The 22,035-nt window shown below is 42.1% G+C and overlaps 1 protein-coding gene across 5 annotated transcripts; it reads left to right on the top strand.

The window, feature by feature from the left end:
* The first annotated feature begins 12,419 nt into the window (after window positions 1–12,419).
* Window positions 12,420–21,847, top strand: LOC127784476 (receptor-like serine/threonine-protein kinase ALE2). Of its 5 annotated transcripts, none has more exons than XM_052311820.1 (13): window positions 12,420–13,157; window positions 14,099–14,230; window positions 14,333–14,422; window positions 16,282–16,380; window positions 16,460–16,666; window positions 16,744–16,863; window positions 17,030–17,119; window positions 17,585–17,689; window positions 17,800–18,171; window positions 18,665–18,919; window positions 19,573–19,974; window positions 20,442–20,688; window positions 20,772–21,847. In XM_052311820.1, exons 1-13 carry the CDS (start codon window positions 13,046–13,048, stop codon window positions 21,394–21,396), a joined length of 2,856 nt encoding a protein of 951 aa, XP_052167780.1. In that variant the 5' UTR covers window positions 12,420–13,045; the 3' UTR covers window positions 21,397–21,847. The 5 variants fall into 5 exon arrangements, with proteins under 5 accessions (XP_052167780.1, XP_052167766.1, XP_052167754.1 ...); XM_052311806.1 differs by having other exon boundaries at window positions 16,925–17,119; window positions 20,451–20,688; XM_052311794.1 differs by having other exon boundaries at window positions 16,925–17,119.
* The last annotated feature ends 188 nt before the right edge of the window (window positions 21,848–22,035 follow it).

The following is a 22,035-nucleotide window of genomic DNA, read 5'->3' as shown; positions in this document are numbered from 1 at the left end:
GATATTTTAGAACAACCTTTTCGCACGAAACGTATCGTTTAGCAGTTTGAAAAGCGTGCTACGAGTATCCAAAATTTAATCCAAAAGTTGTTGGAGAAAAGAACAGGGCATACACTCACAGCTATCATATAAACACGTCCGAAAAACTAAACCAGTATATCTTGAGATAGAACTGATATTGATAGTACTCCCTCCGTCCTAAAATATAAGCACAGATTCTTAGCTAAAAATGCTTATATTTTGGGACGGAGGTAGTAGATGGTAGCATAAGCTATCTGTACTATGGTTGTGTTTGTTTATTTATGATGACGCTTTCTCTCGTGGCCTGATCTTCTAGTGAGAGGATAACTCTCACTTTGATCAGTGTGACGTTTGCGACGTGGCTACCAACCAGAGCAAGTTGAGGACGCCGTGCAAATCGGTACACCACAAACGATGTCATACTAACCGTGACGTGTGGTTGATGATCCCTGCAATGCAAACAAGTGAACACTGCAAGAATAAGATAAGATTCAATCTAAATATTGCGGAAAAGTGATTAAGCACGGAGAAATAGTTGTGATTGAAGTGGTAGATCTAATCGAACCAAAAAATCAACACACCAACTATTGGGGCTCTGAATTAATAATCGCTGACTAATCGAGTGAGGAACCGGCAAATCAACACGCCAACTATTGGGGGCTCTGAATCAATAGTCGCCAACTAATGAGGACTAGAGACAACATGAAGAGAGAATTTCTTATATGCCACTGAAAATTGGTCGGATCCCTTGTATGCCACTGAAAATTGGCTCTTCCCCTATATGCCACTGGTCCAAATTTGTGCACCCTCTCATGCCACTCTCGCCTATTAACCGTTAACTCTCAAGTAAAAAAGATATATTTGCCCTTCTAAGTTTAGGACATGCCTAACAACTTAGAAGGGCAAACATGTCTTTTTTACTTGAGAGTTAACTACCAACACGCAGTCAACAGACGGGAGTGGCATGAGAGGGTGCGTAAATTTGGAACAATGGCATATAAGGGAAGAGCCAATTTTCAATGGCATACAAGGGACCAGACCAATTTCCGGTGGCAAATAAGGGATTCTCTCCAAGGTGAATGACACCTGGCAAAATTCAACTAAACAAAACCCTATTGTTACAGAGGGTGTACATAGACATTTAAAGACGAAAATAAATCTAGGGTTAATTGCTAATTTGTGGAGGTGGAGGGAGACACTTCCGATATGGGCTTAGTCTATTACAAGGCCCAAGGCCCAAGTTCGGTTTCAGCAACAACACTGTCTTATTTTGATGATTCCTGTTGACTCGGGATAAATTTTAATATGAGACCGGATGCGTTTGAAAGGTGACGAGATAAGCTTTCCATCAAGTCCATGGCCACTCAAATCAGAGTTGGCATGAATGCACTAGATCCGTTTGAAGTCACTGCTGTCTTCGGAGGTGAACTTGATTCCAAAACTCATTGGACTTTAATATCCTGTAGAACATCCATTCATCCGATGTATTCTTTAGCAATGTTTTATATTTCTCATGCTTGATTGTATGCATATACTTGATGGTCACATCAGTTTGTGTTCCCATCTCCTCTCATTCGTTTTCCGCGTGTACGCTTTTGAAACTACTAAGGGCTCCTTTGATTCAAAGGATTGGCATAGGATTTTTGTAGGATTTACAATCCTATGGATTTTTTCCTATGTATATCTTTGATTCATAGGAAATGAAAGGAAACATTCCTAAGGATTGCATTCCTTTAGTTCATTTTCACAGGAAAATAAGAAAGAGGTCTGACCTCTTTGGAAACTTTCCTGGCGCGAAAGAAGGGCGCGCCCACGCGTGCGCACGTCGTCGTTGGCGCCACTTTTGTGTGTTTGGCGGTAAACCGTGGCCCTTCGCGCTTCTTCCAGAAAAAAAGAGAGAGAGAAAGATGGGAACGAGAACACCGAGGACCACATATTAGCAGCCAAGAAAGCCAACTGTGATAGAGATAGACAGCAGCTTGAGCCGGCCGCTGGGGGTGCAAGGCGGAGGCGAGGCTCGCCGGCTCAGTCGCATATGCGGCTTCCGCTGGGGACGCCGGCCCAACAACTAGCAGCACGTAGCAACCAAGCACAGCATCCATCTGGCGCGCAGGTTGGGCTCCGCTAGGCGGAGGCGTGCGGCAGGTCCGCCATCGAGGGCAGCAGCCAGGGCCATCAATTTGGTATTTGTCTGCACTTTTGAGCTTTCATACTTGACTTATTATTGACTTATTAGTGCTTCTGTACTTTGGATCTATGGATTAGTGAATTTTTAAGCTGACTACTTGGAACTAGTTTGTTTCATTGGCACTGTAGGTGTAAATCCCTCTGTGATAAGGATTGTGTATTTCTTTTTTCTTTCTTTTTTTTTGGGGTTAGGAAAGCAATGCCATCGAAAGGCTCTTCTCAGATGACCATGACAAATCAACGCAATTTGTCCGATCGACGAAGCCAGCAACCTCTATCACAGGTTTATGTTGATGTTGACAGTGAGCATGGGACTGCAGAGCGTCAAGAAATAGGTAATATTTGCAAATTCAGTTTCACTTGTTGTTTGCATCAAACCTTTTTTGTTTCATATTGCTGCTGAAACTGAAATTGTTAAATGTTTGTCAAATTTAGGGACGGCAAAGAGAGCCAGATGGAGTCACCAGATGAAGATGTTCCTTATTGAGCTCCTAACAGATCATGACGTGCCAGGTTTTCGAACACAAAATGCTTGGAGTAAGGAAGCATGGACAAATATTGTTTGCCGCCTAAATACAAAATTCGGTACATCATTTACGACCAACCAAGTCAAGCAAAAGGAGCAGGATTTGAAGAAAGATTATCGCAGTGTTAAAGATTTGTTGGATCAAAGTGGTTTTGGGTGGGATAGTGACAGAATGATGGTGAGTGCACCACAAAGTGTTTGGGACACTTTTGCTGATCGCAAGAACAAAGATGCAATTCATTGGCGAGATAAGTCGTTCCCATATTTTGATGATTTAGCTCCACTTTATGATGGTGAGCTTTATTTTTTTTTATCAGTGGTTTGTTTGTTTTGTTGAAATGTTTTAGGCAAGTTATGCTGATCGTGAGGAGAATATAATTGTGCAGGTCGTTATGCTGAAGGGAGAACTCACCATGGTATGGACCATTATGCAAGGAAGACAAAGAATGCACCAGCTCATTCAACACAAGAAGCAAATGCGGTTGATACATATCAGTCACCATCCCCTAATTCAAATGCTCCAAGTGAATCAGGTTTGCAATTTCCTTTTGGTGAAGAGGTTGAGACAGCCAATTTGGACTTTTCACAGCATTCACCTACCCCTGTCCATCTCACAAAAGTCCCACCTAGCTCGGCACAAACACCTTCAGAGGTTCCTGAATCTCGACTTGGGAAGAAACAAAAGATCAAATCTGTTAGTCCCGATGATGGATTTCATGAGAGATACCTAAAACTTAAAAAAGAAGAAATAGATCGATTTGCTGCAATTGAGGAGAAGAAATTGGAGGATCCTTACAGCATCAACAAGTGTATCACAGTGCTTGAAGGTTTACATGGTCTACAAATAGGAGATATATTGGTGGCAGCTGATATCTTCAAAGGTAAGGATAATAGGGAAGTTTTCTTGTCCTTTTCAAGTGATGCATTACGCTTGGCTTGGATTAGAAAGGAAATCGCAGCATTAGAGTGAGTACTTTTGTGAAACATATGGCATGCAAGTAGTAGGATAGTACTTTTGTGAAACAGATGGCATGCAAATAGAAGGATAGTACTTTTGTGAAACAAAGGGGGTACTTTTGTGAAGCAGATAGTAGTAGGATATACTTTTGCTTAGAGGGAGTGCATGCAAGTAGTTACTTCATTAAGTAGAATGTGACAAACTTGGAGTACAAGACTAGTAATTGACCTTGAATGCCATGGTGGTCAAATGCAATATATTATTTCCTTCGTGCTACGTAATGGTTCCACATCCGTTGTGCCATGTCATCTCGTTTTCTATTCCCAGCTTCTCTAGAGTTGTTAAATTCTTGTACATCACCATTATAGTTCTCGTCTCCATTTGGCACATCAACAATATGATCTGGATCAATCTCCAAACGACAATTACTTGGCCACACCATATCTCCATTATGCAGGCGTATGAAGTTGTGTAGAACACAACAAGCAACCGAAATATCAACTTGTTTACGAGCTGGGTGGTGTGAGCCGGTCTTTAGTATAGGAAATCTCATTTTTAATACACCAATTGCTCTCTCTATATGGTTTCTGAGTTGTGCATGCCGAAGATTGAATAACTCCTTATAATTTTGTGGCTTCTGATTAGCTCTGCCCTGTTCCTTTAAATGATATCTTGTCCCACGATACGGTGCTAGAAACTGTGTTGTATTTGCATAACCAGCATCTACAAGAAAAAATTTACCAGGAGGTACTTCAAAACCATGGTTTAGTGCATCTTGAAGAACTCTTGCGTCTGAAGCTGATCCCTCCCAGCCGGCATGTACATGTACAAATTTCAGATCGAAGTCGCAAGCTACCATAACATTCTGAGAAATTGTTTGCTTTCTATTCCGGTATGGTTCTTGCTGGTCTAGTGGAAGTATCATTGGTACATGTGTCCCGTCAATAGAGCCAACACAATTCTATACAAATACAAATATAACCTTGATTAAGTCTTTTTATGTACAATGATTGGTTTAACTCAAAGTAAAAAAAAAATCAAAACATGAATCTGTTCATACCTCAAAAAAGGGGTGAAATTTTGGTCTTAAGATATGATGGGGGTGTAGGAAAGGTGGCCGTATATATACACATGTAAGTTGTGTAACTGCATCAAGCACAACCCCAAAATACTTGCTTATTGTTTGCCCGCTGTGTTGAAACTGATCTTGCAAGGTCTCATTACTTGCATTTTTTGCTAGTGCATACAAGAATATAGCAACTTGTTCTTCTACTGAGACATCTCTTGCATCAGCAAGTAGTTGTTTCTCACGCAACTTATTGACTAAAGCTCGAAAAACATTAACTTCCATGCGAAAATTCCTTTTGCTTAGGCTCTGATGACCTGTTAAGATTTCATTAACACGACAAGCCCCTGAAAGTTTTGATGTGTGCATCGGTTTCCTACTAGATGATGGTTGTGACGAATCTCCTTCGATGGTAGGGAGAACAAAAAGCATGAACTCATCTTCATTCTGTGACCGTCGTCGATAACTTGGATCCATGACAATCACAGGGGAAATCAACAACAAATAATAAATCTGATGGTTTGGTCTACCAATATCTATAGGAGAGCAGAAGCAAGCAAATAAGTTGCTAATCCTTACATACATACCAAAAAGAAAAAAAAATCATTTATGACTTACCAAATGAATTGCCACGTTTGAGCTCTTGTCTGCCGATACAATCGAAGGTGAGGTGAGCTAGTTTTGTTGATGTCCAGTTGCAGCTACAGCAATATATATAAGGACATGCAACGGCTAGTACTTGCTTTGAACGCCAACGGCTATCTGTTCAAATTCAAACCGGAAGAGAAATCCTGTATTTTTCCTATAGCACTATCAAAGGGCACCTTTCATTTTTTTCCTATGTTTTTGATTCCTGCGGGATTGAAGAATCATACTACTTCAATTCCTGTGTTTTTCCTATCCTGCGAATCAAAGGGGCCCTAAATGATGTATTTTGTAAAAAAAATTCTATAGAAATGTTGTTTTAAAAAATATATTAATATATTTTTCAAGTTATTTTTCATTAATACTTAATTAATTATATGTTAATGAGCTGCTCTGTTTTTCATGTTGGAGGAGAAGGTTGTCAACCAACACTAACGAACCCATCCTAAAGGTTTATTTGGATTATGGGGTAAGAAGAGTGGGACTGGAATAGAAAAATGAGTGAAGGTTATGATCAAAAGGAAGAAACATAATGAATAATGAATGATTAAGATTTATAGATGTCCTTTGACGAGCGAGAAATTATTTAACTAACCTATTAACTAAATATAAGGCCTAAGGTTTATGGTTTCTAAGTCAAATATAAATGGCTGTCAAAAAAATAAAGTCAACGTGAACGCGTGGCGACTGAAATTTTGAAATGAGACAGTGTGCCAAACCTGAAAATCGTACTTGGTGGGCATATGTCAATTCTCGATTTTGAATAATCACTCGAAGTCGAAGGAGCAGCATCGTGCTCTAGACGTCGATGTTAGGCATCATGGCACCAATAGTCCGTCCCAAGACCACCGATTTTTTGCATGTTCAGATTACTTTGTCCATAAGAAAATATAGTTTTCGGAATATGTTCACATCCCCCATTTCTCCATGTTTGTTCCTAGAACTTCCTAGCTACTCCTGGCTTGGGAAAAAATTATGGTATCCAACGCACACACCAGATCAAATGGTTTGAAGCTCAAAATAACGTTCCGGGATTCTAAACACCGGCCACGGTGTTGTTCCTCACTTCCTTGCGCTGGGACCGCGCGCCTGACCGCGGTCCGTCTGATGCGCCAGGCAGGATGGCAGCGCGCGACGCACATGCATATGCACGCGCCCCGGCCGATCATCGTCACGCGCCCAGGATCGCATCGGAGCACCGCATGAACTTCCGTTGTTCCGCTGTTCGCGCGCAGGATTCGAGCCGCGATGGGTCACGTACGGGCACCTGCGGGGCTGTGGCTGCGGGCGAACGATCGAGCCGAGAACGCGACAGGCCGATCCGGTCGGCTGACCGATGGATAACCAACGGTTGGGTGGGTCTCTCGTCGACGCAGGCTCGCAGCGTCACGTCGTCGTCGCCGACAGCGACCACCTTTGCTGTCCGTGTCCCCGCCCCCAGCACGTTTCTACTCCTACTCTACTGCTCAACCACCGGCACCAGCAGTCTCGCAACACATCTATGGCCTCGTTTGAATCCTCCGAGCTATTAAATAGTCCTCCAAAATCTTACTATTTAGGAGTATTAAACTTAGATTACCGATAAAACTGATTCCATAACTCCTAGACTATTTTGCGAGACAAATCTAATGATATATATTAATACATGATTAGCGGCTAATTACTGTAGCATTACTGTAGCAAATCATGGATTAATATAACTCATTAGATTCGTCTCGCAAAATAATCTAGGGATTATGGAATCGGTTTTATCGGTAATCTAAGTTTAATACTCCTAAATAGTAAGATTCCGGAGGGCTATTTAATAGTCCTCCGGATCTAAACAGGGCCTATATTGATGTACCACATGTTAGAACCGGATCCCTGCCCCTTGCTAGCTCCGGAGTACTACTAGCCACGCGTGCTTGCGGGGGTGGATTTCGTACTAGTAGGCGTTGAAGATAAAGCTAATCATTAGCACATGTGGGTTACTATAGTACTTATATCTAATCATGGATTAATTAGGCTCAAAAGATTCGTCTCACGATTTTTCCCCTAACTGTGTAATTGATTTTTCTTTTAATTTATATTTAATGCTACATGCATGCATGTATCAAAGATTCGATGTGATGTTTTTAAAAAAAAAAACTTTTGGGGAACTAAACAGGGCCAAAATGATGTGAAACAGAGATTAGCGTGAGCCTATGAACGTGAGCGTGACTGGGCTCTATTTTCTTTGATTTGATCCCCTCTGTTGCCGGCTGGTGGAGGACGGAATAACAAAACATGGCATCTCCACTCCAGCCGCTCGACCAACCCACTTGCAGAGTCGCGGCAAGAAATGGGGTGAGAGTGAAGACGGCAAAGGGGAGAATTCGTTGGATCGGACCAAAAGCGGACCGAATTCCCGATCTAAACCGCGATATGAGCTTATCCCCTCCGATCCAACCTATCCGCCGCCCAACTTCGTCATGCGTCACGCGTCAAACCGTTCCTAACTTCCGCAAGCTACCGGCGAAAACGCCCACCTCACGTACATACCGTTCGCGCCGTTACGTACCGGAAGCTCGCGTTCGCGTCGCCTACCTGCCGTGCCGTCACATGCGTTTCCAGACCAAAAGCACGCATAGCCGCTTACCCTATATTATCCGGAATTCCGGACTCCGTCGCCGACGCAAGCGGGACAGCGGGTCGCTTCGCTCTCGGTCGCTAGCTCGTTGCCCGTCGAGTCGTCGACCACTTGCTGGTGGAAAGTGGAAACAACCACGGAATTAACTTCTGGTGCGGTTCAAGGCGTCCGTTCGTGCGTCGCTCCCGTCTCGTCCGTTTTTTCGTCGGCGTCCGTTCTGGGTTCTCGACCAATCCGACGACGCGCAGTTGTTGGACACGTAGGGCTTGGATGGTTTAATTACAGGTGACCTCGTGCTCGGTAGATAGAACAGCATGCTGATGCAGTGACTGAACATTCGATGATGTGCAAGCAGTGATTGACAGGTACACTAGCAACTGGGTGAGAGAGACTTGATGAGTACTATGCCGGTATGGAAGTTGGTGGTGAAATTTCATTTACGCACGCTTGCACTGCACAGTGCAGTGAGTGTGTGAGAGTGTGAGTGCTTTGTCGCTTTGAAAAGGGAAGGACACAGTGCAAGGCTAGCTGCAAGCAGGCTGAGGGGTGAGGGCTTTGTGGTTGCTGTTATTGTCACGCGTGCATGGATCCGCATTAGCGGCGCTCGACGCCTCCGCATATAGCTATTCTAGCTACTTAACCCGTAGCTACTACTCGCTGGTGATTGTACCTAGCATTCGCTTCCGACTGCTTCGCTGGTGATTGTGTACGGCTGAATTGAGATGTCTACCTTTATGAGAAAACGGACAATATGCCACTCTCTAAGATTGGTTCGGATAAAATACCACTCAATACAATACACCGGATAAAATACCACTCAATACATTGTCTACAGGATGAAATGCCACTTTAGAGACTTTTGTGCCCAAAATGCCCTGGAGAGAGAGAGGGGGGGGGGGAGAGGGGAGGGCTGGCCGGCGGCGAAGGCCTCGCCGGGCGGCGGCAGAGGCGACCGGCAGTGACAGCGGGGAGGGAAGGACGACGACGAGGGAGGAGGATAGGCCTCACCGAGCGGCGGCCGACGTGGACGATGGGGAGGGAGGAGGATGGCGCGGCGAGCAGCACCGACCGGCGACGGGGACGACGGTATGAGCTCCACTGTAGTCGCCTCTTCCGCCGGCTGCCGCTGCCGCCCCGTCCTCCCCGCTGGCCGCTACCGCCGCCTTGTCCTCCCGGCGAGGCCTATCCTCCTCCCTCCGCGTCGCCTCCTCTGCTCGCCGTGCCATTCTCCTCCTCCCCCGCGCCGTCTCCTCCTCCCTCCCGGTGGCTGCCTCCGCCGCCGGCCAGCCGGCCCTCCCCTCTCTCTCTCTTTCCAGGGTATTTTGGGCACAAAAGTCTCTAAAGTGACATTTCATCCGGTAGGCAATGTATTGAGTGGCATTTTATCCGATGCATTGTATTGAGTGACATTTTATCCGAACCAATCTTAGAGAGTGGCATATTATCTATTTTCTCCTACCTTTATATATACCACGGATATTGCCATGGACACCTCGCGTACCTAATAGAGGACATCAGCGTCCTTGGATGACTGGACAGAAAGCTCACGTTCACAAATCACAATAATTCTGTGTCCTTCAGTTGATCGCCTGATCGGTGATTCGGTGAAATCATCAAATGTATCATGTATGTAGTATACATCTAGGATCGTTAGTGACCACGTTGTGTGTGGCATGTCGTTGTCAATTTGCCCATATGCATGGTCCATCAAGAGGAAAAGGTGATGAATAATGGCGGTCCAAACTCCAAAGGCGTGTGTGCGGTGGTGGATAGCTGCTCTGAGATTGGGTACTGTTCTTTTCTCCAACAAAAGTTGAATACAGATTAAAATTTTCGTGGCACGCTTTTCAAACTGCTACACAGTGCGTTTCGTACGAAAACTTTCTATATGAAAGTTGTTATAAAATATCATATTAATCTATTTTAAAGTTTATAATAATTTAAACCCAATCAATTATACGTTAATACCACCTTATTTTACGTAAAAAACTTAATCTTCATCTTTAGAAGAAAAAAACACCACCTTGATTGTAATCCAGTAGTGCATCGTGCTACTATTATCATACAGTTAATTCATTTGATATCCATCTTAAATCATTTTAATGGTAGATCTAGAGAACTATTTTCACTGTAATTAAATAATCAGTTGAATAAATATTATCATCAATTTTCAATACAGCAAGTTAATTGTATTGTATATTAAAAAAATAAATATGGCAATAACTAATGCTTATTAAAATACTTAGTATTATGCATCAGAGTGTGACTGTGAAGCCTATACAAATGACATGTTGGGCTAGTTGTTGTACAGTGCAGCTACTGTTCTAATTTGTTATAGCACAGCTATGGCGCAACTGATGTGCAATACTATTACTATTATATAACTCAACAAAGCACGCTAAACTTTATGTCGGTTGGTGCTGCGAAATTTCACATGTAGATATTGGCTTCCTATAGGTTTGCACTTTTGGTTTGGACCAAATTTTCGGTATCACCAATTTATTGCGGTTTTTTTTTGGTATTTTGGTACTCTTTTGCACACTTTTTTTTTGAAAATTTAATAAATATTGACTGAATTTTTTTTTACCAAATTCCAAAAAGTTTGGAAAAATCTGAAATTTATGGGCACGATAGTTGCTTGCCGGGGTTTCAAAATTTCAAAAAATTTGAACCGAGATTTCAATCACTGAGTACTAATTGACCATGATCAATTCGGGACGATGGATAAACCAACATCAGCCAAAAAGAAGTCTGAAAAGCTTTACCATTGCTGGAAAATGGGCATCTTACTTTCACCGTACTGATTGCACGTCTAGCTTAAAGTTCCAAAGGGTCTAACGTGAGTGTGGCTTGTCCGGTTGCCATCAAAGACAATGCATCAGCGACACGCAAGGCACTTCATCCCTGGTTCGCTTTCTCTGCTAGGTTGCCCTCCTGGAAAAGGAACGGAAAATATACAGGAGTAGATAATCTTTGGTTTTGTGGGACTGCGTTACCACTGATCCGCTGTTGAGTCATTAATCCTGCTTTTCAAAATGCTCCACACATGGTACCGCAATATGTGTCCTTTTTATCAATCTCCCGTTCTGTGTGGAGCATTACAGCAAAGGATGATCTCACACTGGACGTGGCGTGACATCAAACCGTGTCAGTTTTTTTTTAATTATTATTGTGGATTGCCAGCTCTGAGCGATCGAGTACGTATACTGGACCAGTCCAGATCATTGGCTGCCTTGTTGTTTTTAGCCGCCTAATAAGGTGCGTCTTAAAATGCACATTTTGTTTGGAAAAGAAATAAGTGTACAAAATAAGGTCTTTTAGTGGTCTCTAGCCGAGGAATCTTATTTGCGAAGCAATGGTCATATGCTAGCTATACAAACATAGAAAAGGATGAGCAATTCGTCCGTGCTTCAACACTTCCTCATATATTTAACCTTTTCTTATGATTCAAGGGTATCTTTATAATGCTCTATGCCAGAATACTGTACTATCAAACGACAGTAGAAATGACCAGATTTATAAATTCTACTGCCAGTAAAAACATTCTACTACCATGATCCACAAACGAACCATACATTGAATCAACCAATCATTTTTTACAGTGGATCCCAGCAAAACAGTTCAGTGCAAATTATCCTTGGAGATGCCCACGTGATTTAAAACAGACAAATAAATCACATTATTGCTAGTATAAATACTTCAACCGATATTGCTAGCACATAAAAGTGCCATGCCACACTTGGAGAAAAGTACAGCTACGCATTACACTAGTTTAGGGAAAAGGGCTAGGCCACAATATGCACGAGGTGAAACAATACACTGTAGAGGGAAGTAGGCTACCTGGCCTTGCTTCGTGGAGACTCCATGGTCTTGACAAGTTCAAATGAAAATGTTAAATGATTAATCAACGTTAGCTCATTTTTGACGTGTGATGACATTTTCTAACATGGGATTTTCTAATGGTGATCCATTCTGCGAGACGTATGACTACTGACTATAGTGACTACAAACAGTAAGCTAGAAGTTTTAGGGATGCCAAATCGTCCTGTCCAAACCATAAGCTAATATACTTTTTAAATTCATCAGGGTTTGTACACTGGTAAAACGTCGGTCAATTACAAGCGACCATTGTTTCTGCTGTTGCCACTCGCAAAGTCGCAAGCATGAGATGGCTGGAGGTAATCAGAGTATAGCCATAGCTAACTATAGCTCCGGGGGGCCATAGTAATCTCACTGATTGCCGCTGTCCCCAAAAAAGGACAGGAAAAAAGCCCCCACGCGGCCACCACCACCAGCGGCCTGGCCTGCCTGGCTGGCCAGTCTCTCCCACCTAACTACAGTAGTATGGTCGCTGAGGTGAGACCCTACCGAACAACAACAGATTCAACAATCCTCACGCGCCGCTACTCCCCCGCACAACATCAACCAGAAACCTCTCCTCGTCACCACTCACCACAAGTCCACCGCAGCACGGCGCCCTCTCCTCTCCTCTCCTCCGTCTCCCGCCTGCCGCGAAACCAAACCTCGAAAATAAAACCAACAGTTTCCCTCGCGGCCGCGCGCGGAGACGAGTAGACGACAGCGAATCGCTGCCGGTTTGGGGCGCGCGCGGATCGCGGCGGAGGGAGGCAAGCCTTTCGGTTTGGTCCGCCACCACCACCACGGCCACCGCGCCTCCGCCTCAGCGTCCGCGATTTTTTTTTTTTTTTTATCTTTTGGTTTTGGATTTCCCCTTGTCAAAACTGGCAGGATTCTTCTGCCTGCCCGAGCCTGACTACTGTTGGGTTCGTGCTCGCTGCTCCCCCACGTTTTGTTTTACTAGTCGCCGCCGCACCGAATATTTTTCCCACCTCGCTCGCCACGCCGCCGACACCCGCCGTCCGCTTCCGCGGCTGCCCCGCGCGCCGGTGCTGTGTCGCCGGGCTGCGGCGGAGGAGTGCCGACCTTTTCCTCCGGGGTGAATGAGAGAGATGTGATCGTGGCGAATCCCGAGCTCTGCCGCTGGGCTGGGAGGCGGGGAAGGGAGGACAGGAGATGGGGCGGCGTGGAGGAGGAGGACGAGCGGGAGGCGCGTGGATTGGTGGCTGTGTACTTGCGCTCGCCGCCACCTTGGTCGTCTGCGTGCTCGTGATCCGTGGAGCTGGAGGTATGTGCAGTGGTGTGCTCTGTGCTGTGCTGGTCTGCTCTGTGGGAGTTTTGGGGGACCTCCTTGTTGGTCTAGTTTGGCCAGGATCATGCAGTTCCGATCCTGAATGCTAGAGTGGTTTGCTTGTTAGATTTTTGGGTTTTGAGCTGCCAGAACCCGAGCCTGCAGCGGAAGTTTCGTACTATTATTAAGTTTTTTCAGTTTTTTTTTCCTGTGAAACTAATGCGTATACTTAGCATGACAACTATAGTTATCACTGTTTGGGTCTCTGATTCTTCGAATTGGATGGGAGATTGATGTTGAGGTTGAGGACGTTGTTGTGATTTGATGGGTGCCCTGATTGTAACATCTGCTAGGATCACAGAATATTGCAGGGTCTGAAGAACATCGCCCTCTTAAGCATACTAGAAGGAATAAGATGGCACGTGTAAATTAGAAATACAGATGCCTCAATTCTATGCACCTAAAATTTGGGGGCAGGGGCGAGTGTTATGTCCATTTCGTTAGCTACCTTTTTTATTTCCTATGACAAATAGAGTGTTTAGCTGCAAAATAAACTACTGAAGCTTATTTTTCAGAAGGGGCATAAGACAGACAAATTCAAATGGACAAACTTTTAGAACATAAATCTCGGACAAATGCTGTAACTTTGCATGCACTATATATGTCAACTGATAATATTTTCAGTTTTAGTTGCCATCTTATTAGTTTTTAACCCAAAAATACAATGATCATGGACATCACTGATCATTTTTGACCAGTCGTATTTTTTGTTAGCAATTCATTGTTAAGTTATTGCCCTTGAACAAAGCTCTTGCCACTTTTATATTACATTTAAGCTCCAATGACAACCCATTCGTTCTATTATATTTTGGTTTCTGGATTATGGCTTGCTATGCTGACAAATTGTTAGCTATTCTGTTCATGTTTTGTTTTCAAAGGTTTGAAGCAATATCATGCTCCTGCCTTCGCTCGGAAAATTCTTCTTTCCATAACAAGCGGACATCCACAAGATAACTTGAATATTGTACTTCATCCGTCACAGTTACAAACCCCAAGACTCCAAAGCTTAGGTCTGAAAGTTAATGGACCTATACCCTGAGATGCTTTCATTTTTGTTTATCATGTCATGTATTCTGAACTATATGCAACTTACCATATTTATTATTTTCTAGGACTAAATGTAAAACCACCTGCAGCAACTAGCAGACGTGTTAACATACAGCAGGAACTATATGCACCAAGCCCAACGATCAGCCACAGAGGTACATTCAGAATTATGATTTGGTTTGTTATCCTATATATATCTATAAAGTTCATCGCCACTAAGTGTAGTCAATGCTATTTCTCTCCTCTCATTAAGTCACATCACCTCAATTATTTCTAGCCCTTGATGATTGATCTATGGTCCAAATTATCTTCCTCCTTTTCTTCTCTTATATAAAGTCATATCACCTTAGTTTTGCCTTTGGATGACTAATCTATATTACCTTCTTTCTTTTCCTTCTCTCATCGAGCCACATCACCTTAGTTTTGTTTTTGAATGATCAATCCATATATGATTAAAATTTTTATAAACCATATCATCTCAATTGTTTGTAGCTTTTTTATTAGTCGATCAAAGATGAAAATTATACAAAATGTAGCTATATTACATGTTATTTCTACTAATATCACACAAAACTCCCGCAGCAATGCATAGGGTTTCATCTAGTTTCTTGAAATTATGTTGAGAAAAATTGTTACGTTGGTTTTGCCTGAAAGTCGTGTATTCTACCCTAGTGGGTTGCTTTGCACAGATGGCTTATCTCACTGTCTAGTGTCTAAGCAAACTTTTTTTTTAAATAAAGGAAGCTTTATAGATCTCAAACAATTACATTGATACAATTAATCTAGGACCACTCCTGGCCTCTGTATAACTAATTAGGATGCGCACGACCTATAATTATTGCAAAAAAAAAAAAAGCTTCATTCACCACCATAGCAACACTTGGACCATGAGAAAGGCCCTCCAAAAGCGATGCCTCCAAAAGGGAATGGCAAACTAAGCAAACTGTGCTGCCTACAATACAACCTAGTGCTCCCTGTCATTCTTATTAGTCTCCAATCAGAGAAATATCCCCATGTATCGAGAGTCCAGGTCAATTGTTGGTTAGCTTGATGTTGAATTCTATCTGCATCAATGTTACTGTCAAATCTAGGTTGAAAATGATGAAACCTTTTTGCTTATTCATAGGCCAATCTACCTTACCTTCACATATGATTTTTCCAAGTTACAGTCAAATCTAGGTTGAAATGTTTTATATCTCTATCCTCTCCGTAAGGCATGCAACCAATAAGTTTGTTGTAGAAATAATAATAAAAAAAGAGACATAAGGTGATGGGGGCAAACCAGCAAACCCCCAACTCCCTTTATTATTGACTAGCGTTAATAATAGAATCACATAGATTCTAGCCAATAATCCTAAGGTTACTATGCCACCCATAATGGAATGAAAGACCCTTGCCTACTGATTCCTGCTCCCCTGTGGTAGCCTCATAGACCAAAAGTAGAGCCAGTAGGAAGTCATCTGTTATGAATATAGCTTATATTGAATAATAGCCCTAAGGAGGCAATATATAGGAGTACAAGAGTGCGTATATAGAAACCTATATATGTACAAGACTATATTCCTTAACAACATGAACATAACCTGTGTAGGATTAGACACTTTTTTGCTCTAGCTAATGAAATTTCATTGCAAGATTGTTATAAGCAAACAATCATATCTATTAATGCATTCCAAAAATAGTTCTTTTATGATCCACTGAAGGTACCTTCTAGTGTTAACTTTTGTACTTCTTGATACTCCCCAAGGACATAAAAAGAACTCTTACAGACACATGATGTACATTACCTGTTGCTTGTTCATCTACTTCTACAAACTTTTTTTATAGCGACACATCCTATTTATAACCGGCAGGCTCGTCTACTTAACTTTCATCGTGCCTTCGTCCACCAATACTCAAAGCATCTACCCCCATTAATTTATCCATATACGAGAAGTATATCCCACCCATTCAGAATTTTATGAAACATTACCTTAGTTCATGCTGAAATTAATTCCATCAATGTATGACGCAGGTCTTGCTATTCCTCCACTTCCAACAACTTCACCCCCAGTTTTCCCACCTCCCATCAGATCTTATCCTCCACTTCCTGCAAATAAGCCATACCCCAATAGTATGTCTCTGAAGCAATTTTTATACAAGAACTATATATTTTTTATCTGCTTACCATTTTCCTGTACTGAAATATGCAGGACCAGCAGTGTCTCCAGCATCAATAATCCATCCCACCAACCATGGGAAGGCCCATGGAGTTCCAATTGCAGCACATTCAAAAGAAAGGCATCATCATTCCATGCTTGTAAATAATACACATGGAAATACCCATGCAGGTCCAGTTGTGGCACCTCCAAAGGGAAGGCATCACCATTCTTTGCCTGTAAATAATACCCGTGTAAAAGGTATTCCACCGACTGCACAACTACCATAATGAACCTATTGCTGGTAATAAAATGATTCATGAAGTTGTATCGAGCAGGACCTGCCTATTCTCCTTCAAATTCTCCCAGTATCCATAGAAAACATGGCATTCCAGTTGCTGCACCTCCAAAGCAACATTCCAGCAATTTACCACCTTCACATCATAGGCCCCACAAAGGTATGCTGACAGTAGAAAAAAAAAAAAAGTACTCATCTCACTAAGGCAATGTTTGCTGCAGGATCCTTTCCTGTCATAAGCCCTACTCCACATAAAGCTGATAATGCTTCTGCGACGAAACATGGACGTTCTGGCTTACACCATAGTCCTGCACCTGCACCTGTAGGCTTGCCTCCATCTGAAGGAAATGCACAAGGAAATCCCGCGTATGCACCACGTCATCCCCATGAATATCACTCACCTTCAAATTCTCCAGGTCAGTTAGACATTCTTGAAATTTCTCCTTTTCCTTTATGTTGTCTCATTTGTTCTAACCTCTGCAAATGCTCCAGTCATACCCCCCCTAAGAACAGGCCATAACATGCACGGCCTTCTATTTATCATGATGTTGAATAGGATTATAGGACACTGAGATTTTGCACAGTGATGCAAGAATTATCTCTGGTATACTTGATAAGAGTACGGAGATTGAACTTACACCTTTTATTTTAGTTTGCAACCCGTCCTACCTTGCTATGGTGATTAAACACATTTGGATATGATACTAATATTTAGGTCCACAAATTTCCACCTTCCACTAAGTTTATCTAAATGCAAAAGTTTTATCTTCTCTCAACTTATGTCAATCCCAGTAGGGCCAATTTAGCTCCCCTGTTGCTTTTATACCAATTTCACCATATAATTTGTTTTTGTTATTTTCCATGTCATTACGCCTATGCAGAACCTGGTCTACCACCTGTGAATCCGCCCGACAGTCATGCATTTAAAAAGCCCAAGAGTTTGGCACCAGCACCCCAATCATTTCCGCCACCACCTCCGAGTTCATGTATGCTACCTGAGGATACTATCTTTTGTATATGAATTCATCAATATATGTGCTCTATCCAATCATGTAAGCTACTCAGCTGTGATCCATTCATCTTTTCTATTTGCCAGATTGCATGGCGTTAAATTGTCAAGATCCTCTGACCAATAGTCTCCCTGGAACTACATGTCTTTGTGTGTGGCCAATAAAAGTTGAGCTTCGTTTAGGTATAGCTTTGTACACATTCTTTGCATTGGTATCAGAACTTGCACAAGATATTGCATCTGGAGTGCTCATGAAACAAAGTCAAGTTCGTGTAATGGGAGCAAATGCTGCAACTGAGGACCCAGAGAAAACAGTTGTCCTTATTGATCTTGTGCCACTGGGAGAAAAATTTGACAAGGCAACAGCACTTTTAGTATTTGAAAGGTTTTGGCACAAGCAGGTCAACATAAACTCTATGCATTTTGGAAACTATGATGTGTTATATGTTACCTACCAAGGTAAGAGCTATTTGTAATTTTTATTGTGTCATTATACATATTCTCTTTGTTAATTCCTATAAACCTTATTGGATTTTCCGATATTCGAGTAAATCCTTAATTATTTTGTTTATTATTCAGGTCAATCAGTTCACTTCCTCTCTCTGTGTGTGTGTGTGTGTGTGAGTGAGTGAGTGAGTGAAACCACTGGCATGATATTCTTTTTAGCCGGATCGGCCAAAGGAAGAGGCTGATCAAATTTCATTAAGATTGATGGAGAAAAAAAATAGAAATTGTAAAAGAGTACAACAACAGTAGTCTGTCGAAACTGGTGGCACCCCAGCTAGCTGGGTAACCGGAAAAAGAAAAAGGGTAGGGATGGGCTAGAGACTAGTCGCCATCTCCTTTCAAAATTCCTGCTGTCCTCCAGACAGAGATTTCATCTCTAATTTCATTGACATAGTTTGTTTTTTAGAAAGGGTCTTGATATGGTTACTTTCACTTATTCATACAGGTCTTCCTCCGTCGCCACCAACAGCTCCCGGGATGAACAATGGTCTTAGCAATGTTAATGATCCAAGGTTGCATCCACTTGCTGTTGATGTGGGAAACCACAGAGAAACAAAAAGCAGGGGCATAATTGTTATAATTGTTCTTTCAAGTGTCTTTGCTTTTATTTTATGTTCTGGAGCTGCGTTGGTAATTTGTTTCAAGATTAGAAACCGCAACCATTTAACTGAAGAGTCACCTATGCCACCGAAGCCTGCAGGTAACAAGACATTCAATCCATGCAGTGTTGCTGTATTTATCTTTATTAGTCACATATTAGAAAAGGTGTAGCAAATGCAATCTGGTGAAACAATCATTGTCATTCTTTCCATGACTATGGGTGAGTTCGCTACTGGAGGTTTCCAACCGGGAACAGTGCGCGCGGAAAACAGAGCGGTTCATTAGCGTGTGATTAATTAAGTATTAGCTTTTTTTTTTCAAAAATGTATCAATATGATTTTTTAAAGCAACTTTCGTATAGAAACTTTTTGCAAAAAACACACCGTTTAACAGTTTAAAAAGCGTGCGCGAAGAAAACGAGAGGGGAAAGTTGGGAACCGGCAGTGCCGAACACACCCTATATCCATTCTGAGGCCTTGTTAGGATTGTTTGATTATTTTGTAGAAAACCAATCCACATAAAATGATCATTCGTTTTCTAGCTTTCAAGAACTGAGAAGTTATGTTTCATATTTGTATGGTTGAAAAGTAATATTACCTTGAAATAATCAAAGAACAAGAGTTATATTTCATGCTTAAGTAGTGAAAGTACTTGGAACAACTTTGACCAAATCTGAAAGGATTATATTTTTGCAAAAGTTAAAAACTGATGCTAAATTATTTTCTTCCATCAATGATTGCGTTGGAAATGTAGGTCCTGGGTCTGCAGTTGTTGGGAGCAGGCTAGGAAGCAGACCTATTTCAGCATCTCCATCTTTCAGCTCAAGCATAGTGACATATAAAGGGACAGCGAAAACATTTAGCTTGATTGAGATGGAAAGAGCTACACAAAGATTTGACAACTCCAGAATTATTGGCGAGGGTGGTTTTGGACGTGTTTATGAAGGTATTCTTGAGGATGGAGAACGGGTTGCTGTCAAAATTCTTAAGAGGGACGACCAGCAAGGTACACGGGAATTTTTAGCTGAGGTTGAGATGCTTAGCCGATTGCATCACAGAAACCTGGTTAAGTTGATAGGTATATGCACAGAAGAACATATCCGGTGTCTTGTGTATGAGCTTGTTCCAAATGGTAGTGTGGAATCTCACTTGCACGGTAATATTTTGTTCTCCTTTTTTTTTCCACTGAACAGTTTCTAAGGCATCATTTGTTACTTTATCGTGTCTATTTTGCTTGGAGAGATGCATCAAACCAGTCAAGCACTTTGTTGACAAGAAATTCATAATTCTGCCCTGTAGATAATACAGCTGTTGTCGCTTATAACAAAGTCACACATGTGAACACTGTGCACTAAGACATGAAATGTATTGTGCACTAATCTCCTGTTACATTATGTTTTTTTAAGGGAATCCCATTACATAATGTTTCTTAAGGGAATTCCTTTCCATCATGTTGACAAATACAAACTTGCATTTTATAAAATTTTGACATGTTTCATGGATTCATAGTATATCCATATTCTATTCTCCTTAATAGGTGACTTTTTTGGCCAGACATAAGTATTTTGGCCGGTCCGTAATAGCTAACTAGAATAATATGGTTCTTTTTTTTAAAATTCCAAGCAGGATCAGATAAGGGAACTGCTCCACTTGATTGGGATGCTAGGCTTAAAATTGCACTTGGTGCTGCACGTGCTCTTGCTTATTTGCATGAAGATTCTAGTCCCCGTGTCATACACCGTGACTTCAAGTCAAGTAACATCTTATTGGAACATGACTTCACCCCCAAGGTGTCAGACTTTGGCCTAGCAAGAACAGCCATAGGTGAGGGGAATGAGCATATTTCAACTCGTGTTATGGGAACTTTCGGGTAAGTTTTGATCTGAAATTATTATCTTACTATCTGTAGTTGGTTAACATCCTCACCTTAAAAAGATTATGAACTCTTGTTAGGTATGTTGCTCCTGAATACGCAATGACTGGGCATCTTCTAGTAAAGAGTGATGTCTACAGCTATGGTGTCGTCCTCCTTGAGCTTCTTACCGGAAGGAAACCGGTGGATATTTTGAGACCTCCAGGGCAAGAAAATTTAGTTGCATGGGCTTGTCCTTTTCTTACTAGCAGAGATGGCTTGGAAACAATAATTGATCCATCACTTGGAAATAGCATCCTATTCGACAGCATTGCAAAAGTAGCAGCTATTGCTTCTATGTGCGTGCAGCCTGAGGTGGATCAGCGCCCATTTATGGGTGAAGTTGTTCAAGCTTTGAAGTTGGTATGCGATGAAGGCAGCGAGTTCAATGAATCAAGAAGTTTCAGCCAAGATTTACATATTCAGGATTCTGGGATTATAAGTAGAGCAAGCCTGGATGTGGACGTAGAACCTGTTGTATCTGCTGAGCTGTTCAATGCATCAGCACATTATGACACTCTTGATGCATCTGGTTCTTTTCGACGATATTCAAGTTCAGGTCCTCTTAGGGTAGGTAGAACCGGGCACAATAGGGAGAGGGGTTTATCAACTGGTAGCTCAAGCGAGCACTGTGGTACACAAAGATTCAGGATAGATTCAGAGTAGTCAGCTTGCAGGCTTCTTTTGACGATGTGGGGCTGTGTTCATTGGCTTCTTTTCGCAAGCCACATTTCATATTCATTGTGAATATCTGTGAAGAGCACTGAGCAATATCACCAGCTTCTGCCGGGACAAGGACCAGGGCATCGCTGCTTTCCTTCTGCCGGGACAAGGACCAGTTTTCGAAGAGCACTGAGCAAGACTGCAAGAGTACCAACATCTCGTCCCGTCCCGTCTCTGTTTATACAGTTCTAGAGATGTATAAAGCCGGTTCCTTTTTTTTAGTGGAAAGTAAAGCCGGTTCATCAACTGCGGTTCATCAACTGTAAATGTTCATGTACCTTCCCAAGTGTAGCCATTCCTTTCGCATGGAAGGTAAGTGAAATATCAGATGAAATGAAGGGTATTTTTGCCTGTCATCCTTTCATCCGGTTCAATGAAATGGAGTCTTGCATGATTTACTGCATTTTATTGATTTGTGGTACCAAACAGATAGAAACGTATACCAGTTGTAAATCTGCGAATAAATCGCCAAACTTGCATAAGTAGGCCTTGTTTGACACTTACAAACTTTAGCGAACAACTATATTCTTGTAGGGGTTAAATAATAAAAGGGAAAATTGGAACCATGCCATTATAATTTTG

This window comes from Oryza glaberrima, chromosome 1 (assembly GCF_000147395.1).
Source record: "Oryza glaberrima chromosome 1, OglaRS2, whole genome shotgun sequence".
Taxonomy (NCBI): Eukaryota; Viridiplantae; Streptophyta; class Magnoliopsida; order Poales; family Poaceae; genus Oryza; species Oryza glaberrima.
The sequence above is the reverse complement of the archived record's forward strand: the minus strand, read 5'-3'. Positions and strand labels throughout refer to the sequence as shown.